This window comes from Lactuca serriola, chromosome 2, assembly GCF_051521515.1.
Source record: "Lactuca serriola cultivar US96UC23 chromosome 2, Lser_US96UC23_V15, whole genome shotgun sequence".
NCBI classification, from domain to species: Eukaryota; Viridiplantae; Streptophyta; class Magnoliopsida; order Asterales; family Asteraceae; genus Lactuca; species Lactuca serriola.
In genome coordinates this window covers 201,371,005-201,376,187 of record NC_136409.1, presented here as the reverse complement: position 1 = coordinate 201,376,187, position 5,183 = coordinate 201,371,005, and the positions used below count along the sequence as shown (strand labels likewise).

At 34.5% G+C, this 5,183-nt stretch overlaps 1 protein-coding gene across 1 annotated transcript; it reads left to right on the top strand.

Annotated features, from left to right (window-relative positions):
- The first annotated feature begins 1,219 nt into the window (after window positions 1–1,219).
- On the top strand, window positions 1,220–4,798 carry LOC145088138 (fasciclin-like arabinogalactan protein 15). Its single transcript, XM_079026356.1, has 3 exons — window positions 1,220–2,242; window positions 2,329–2,810; window positions 4,361–4,798. Exons 1-3 carry the CDS (start codon window positions 1,437–1,439, stop codon window positions 4,438–4,440), a joined length of 1,368 nt encoding a protein of 455 aa, XP_078882482.1. The 5' UTR covers window positions 1,220–1,436; the 3' UTR covers window positions 4,441–4,798.
- The last annotated feature ends 385 nt before the right edge of the window (window positions 4,799–5,183 follow it).

Genomic DNA, 5,183 nt, shown 5'->3' with positions numbered 1-5,183 from the left:
ATTTAGTTTATTTATGATTACACTTTAGGTTTATATTTATTTGATCTTATTAACCAACTTATAATCATTATTAGAAAGACACTATAATTTATCATTTTTAACTATTTACAAAATATTGTTTGGGTTGTTTAAGTTAAACTAAAATTTATATTTAAGTTGACCCTATAATGTTATGTTTAAATTAATTATTTAAGTATTTTATACAAATTCTTCAAAATTGTATATTTAAAATGATAATGGTTTACATCCAACAATATACTAAAACTAATTAATTAAGTATAATGGAGTATGTTAAAAGTTAAAAAACATAACTTTATAAGTAGAAGTAAATATATTATTTTAATATTGAAATTTAGTTTATATATCATTACACTTTAAGTTTTATATTTATTTAACCTTATTAACCAACTTATAATTATTATTAGAAAGAAATTGAAAAGTCATAAAGTTTCAAATGAATGTAATAAAAGAAAAAATATATGAAAGTTTCAAATGAATATGATGAAAGGAAAAAATATCTCCTTTATAAATATTTATAGATTTAATAATTACAAATAGCGCATCATACGAATTAAATATATAATAAATTAATTACCATCATATTATATCATCGAAATAAATTGGCGAGTTCCTACTTCCTAATGTATCTACACCACTTATATTATCGTCCCCACATCTTGATTTCTTCATGGCACCACCTTTATGAAGTCACCAAACTCATAATTTCCCATTTAAAGAAGATATTGTCATATTTTGCTTTCACTCTCTCTTTTTGTCCTTTTTCATTATTTTTAGGTCATGCGATTTTCATAAAATTTAAGTAAAACGTTTATTATATGAATTTAACTGATTATGAGGTAATCCAAATTATAATTTAGAAAGTTTGAATCTAACACATATGAAGTCATGAAGATGCATTACTATATGTATTTATACAAATCACTACGATGGGAGCCTAATGAATAGGAAGTGAAATTTGATACATGAGATTTAGAATTCAAAACCAAGTTGCACACGAAATAAAACCAGTGCTATTTTTTATTTATTTTTACAAATCAGATACTACCATTAGACAAAAAAATTATAATAAAATAATTAAAAATTGAGTAACTTGTATTCATTTAATGATCAATTTGGTCGCATTAACTCATCATCATCTCATAAATCAAAATATAATTAAATGTGTATTAGTTTAAAAACAAGACGATCGAACTTTGAGACTATCAGATTGTTTGCGTTTTCACCTGGACATCCGACACCGGATTACTACGCAACCACCGACGGTGTTTTTAACCGCAACCAACCAAAACCACTATTCTCAACCACCGTACAAGTCAACATCTCACAACAAATATATAAAACCGTACGTACATCGATAACTCAACCTCGACCCGCCAATCCGCCATAGTCGCCGACACTTGCTCAGTGGCAAATCAATGGCGTCGCCACAGTACTATCTCAATACCCTCTTCTTCCTTCTACTTCTACCCCTGCTCAACCAATTCACCACCACTGCCGCCGCCGCCGCTCAGGTGAACTCTAACTCCGTCCTTGTCGCGCTTCTTGATTCCCGTTACACCGAGTTGGCGGAGCTCGTAGAGAAGGCGATTCTGTTGCAAACCCTGGAAGAGGCTGTCGCCATTCACAACATTACCATTTTTGCACCCAGAAATGAAGCTTTGGAACGCGAGCTAGACCCGGAGTTCAAGCGGTTCCTTCTCGAACCCCGGAATCTTCGATCGCTTCAAAAGCTGATCCTCCACCACATCCTCCCTACTCGACTCGATCTCTCACGGTGGCCGAATGAAACTACACGCCATGATACGCTATCGGATGACCCCTTACATCTTTCCAATTCCGAGTCGTCGGTGAAGTTTGTTGGTTCTGCGGAGGTTGTTCGTGTGGAAGACGTTGTTCGAAACGATGGAATTATCCACGGGATTGGTCGGTTGTTGATCCCAAAATCCGTACAACAGGATTTCAATACTCGCCGGAGCTTGCGTTCCATTTCTGCCGTTAAACCTGAGGGAGCACCGGAGGTGGATCCCAGGACGAACAGATTGAGAAAAATGGCACCGCCTGTTCCTGTTGGTTCGGCCCCTGTTCTTCCCATATACTCCGCCATGGCGCCTGGTCCTTCGTTGGCTCCGGCTCCTGCCCCCGGACCCGGAGGCCCTCGCCACCATTTCGACGGCGAGAGTCAGGTCAAGGACTTCATCCATACGCTTCTACACTACGGAGGGTAATTACCAATTTACAACTATTGTTTACGATTCAACGATTCAATTATGCATCATCCAGAAATCCCTAATTCGATTTCATGTTTAGGTACAATGAGATGGCTGACATTCTGGTGAATCTGACAAATTTGGCAACGGAAATGGGGAAATTAGTGTCAGAGGGATACGTATTAACGGTGCTGGCACCGAACGACGAAGCCATGGCGAAATTGACCACCGATCAGTTGGCGGAGCCAGGTGCGCCGGAGAGGATCATGTACTACCATATCGTACCGGAGTATCAAACGGAAGAGAGTATGTACAATGCAGTAAGAAGATTCGGGAAAATTCAGTACGACACTCTTCACCTGCCGCATAAGGTGATGGCGCAGGAGGCCGATGGGTCGGTAAAGTTCGGCGACGGCGAGGAAACTGCTTATTTATTCGATCCCGACATTTATACCGACGGAAGAATATCGGTTCAGGGGATTGATGGGGTTTTATTCCCGTCGACGACGGAGTCAGATTTGAAGAAGACGAAGACTGCAGAAACGGTTGACCATGTTAAGGTCATTCCCAAAACTCGTAGAGGTACGTCGATCATCTTCCTGCATTGAATTTATGTCTTAAGGCTTTTTAATTTATGTCGCCGGAAACAATGGTGGTCTGTTCTCCGGGGAATTTTTGTTTCATTTAAAGATTACAATTTTTTATTCTAACTTTAAAAAATTTAACTTTAACTATTAATTAATAAACTTTCATTGGCTTGTGAAGGGTGTTTGCAAGCATTTATCGCCATCAATACATTTACATGTTAAACGAATAATAGTAATTCATTAACTGATAAATTTTAAATAATTAAGTCTTTTTATTTCGAGTTATAAGCTGTTTATCAAAATACCATGTTTGTATATAAAAAAACTTAAAAACCTATTTGTACATTTTATTTTATCAAGATCATTTGTTTATTAATACATATTTATTAAATTGAATGTTGTATTTGGAATGAACATATATAATCTAATCTAATCATATACTAAACTAATACAAAAGTCTTTGTATTTTATACATATCGTGCAAAAGGGTAGTTAAAGTTGGGCTGTCGGTGGGTCAAATAGAGAAGTCAACAAGGACAAGATTGTCATTATGCTAAGTGACACGACCTTAAGTTTAAGAGATTAACTATTATCAACTCTGGCCCATCTATTCATTTCTCATTTTTTGTTCTTAAACAAATAGATGTGTTACTAAAACATAATAGATTTCCCACGATTTTATAATTAAATGAATTACAATAAGTTTCAGTGGGGAATATTTATAAATATATTGTAGAATCGTCTTAATTGTTATTAAATAGTTGTAGAGGGCAGTTACGGGGTCCATTGAATACTTGGCAATTAACATGCGGCCAACTGTCGGTCGCATCGCTTTAGAATACATCTTGTACCCTACGTTAATTTGTTTGTACATATATATATATACACATCGTGCGTCTACTTGCTTATAGGATTCTAAAAGCATGCATACTTGTTGCAAAATGTTAAGTAAACAACAGTATTTTATTAATCATTTCTATGCACATATCAATATCATATCATTGGATGTCTTGTACATCTTTGACATTTTCCAATTCTGGGCTGTCATTAAGAATAATTCAGTCTCCACCAAATAACATCTTTTGTCAATACTCCAATTTTGTTTTTGTCTTTTCTTATTATTCATGCTTCTTAAGTCTATATAAATTATGAATAAATGATACCCCATGCTTTGTTAGTTGGATTGGCAATTTCTACTGTAGTTTATTTTAAGATGATGATGATGATGATGATGATGATGAGTTGAACAAACTACAAGTTAATAAGTTATACCCCATACTTTGTTAGTTGGATTGGCAATTTTTACTATAGTCTATTATTAACAAGTTAAGATGATGATGATGAGTTGAACAAATTACAAGTTATGCAGTTGCTTTCGGGTATTATATAAATAGGGGTGGACTTCATTTTAATTGCAAGATAAGTAATAGTTTTACCAAGTATTCTTTCAAATCATATGTTTAATAACATTTGTTTGATAGTCAAAATAATTATATAATTAGATATGAGTTGTTTATTAATGATGGGTAGGGATTTTAATTTCAGGAAAGTTGCTGGAGGTAGCATGCAATGTACTTTGGAGCATTGGGCAAGATTCCAGTTTCACGACATGCCACCATATTTGATCACCCAAAATTGCAGGGAATCAATTGTGTAAAGACATAAAAGAAGGTGGAGGAGATAGAGATTTGTGAAGGAAAAGGAAGTATCCTCGAAATATTTGGGTTTTGGGGTGTGATTAGGATTGTTTTTGTGTGTATTTGGGGGAGGGGGTAAAATGGTCATTTGATTTGGGATATATCGATCAGATTTTTGATGGGGTATAGTCGGAATAAGATATGGTGTGTATTGGTGGCCGAAGAGATGGGGAGTTGATTCTGTGTTTTGTACGTGTAGGTTGGTCAAAGAGCAGCCTACCACTTGGAAAGTTGAAAGTAGGACCTCTCAATAAAAGGATCACACCCACAAAATTTATTTAGAAAATCAATACATCAAAATAACAAACAAAAAAAAAGTTATGATAATAGTTTAAAATGATGTTACAAAACATGTTAATAGATTTGCAATTAGAAAACATGTTACATGTTCGTCACATTTTGGAAAAGTAAACAATACTTGGCTCAATACAAGTTGAAAAAATAAAGAGATATGAATTAGGATCCCCATATCTTTCTAATTAAATGAAGGCTTTATTGACTTTATAATAGAAATCTGCATTTAGCAAATCGGAAAAATCATATCATGTTTTTAGATATGAATTAGGATCCACGTATCTTTCTAATTAAATGAAGGTTTTATTGACTTTATAATAGAAATCTGCATTTAGCAAATCGGAAAATCATATCATGTTTTTAACTGACACTCCATG

Excerpts from the sequence above, each read along its gene's own strand:
- LOC145088138 (XM_079026356.1), top strand. The coding sequence starts at position 1,437 with ATGGCGTCGCCACAGTACTATCTCAATACCCTCTTCTTCCTTCTACTT. Across the intron at positions 2,243-2,328 it reads ACGCTTCTACACTACGGAGG|GTACAATGAGATGGCTGACA; the intron begins GTAATTACCAAT and ends TTTCATGTTTAG. Across the intron at positions 2,811-4,360 it reads CATTCCCAAAACTCGTAGAG|GAAAGTTGCTGGAGGTAGCA; the intron begins GTACGTCGATCA and ends TTTTAATTTCAG.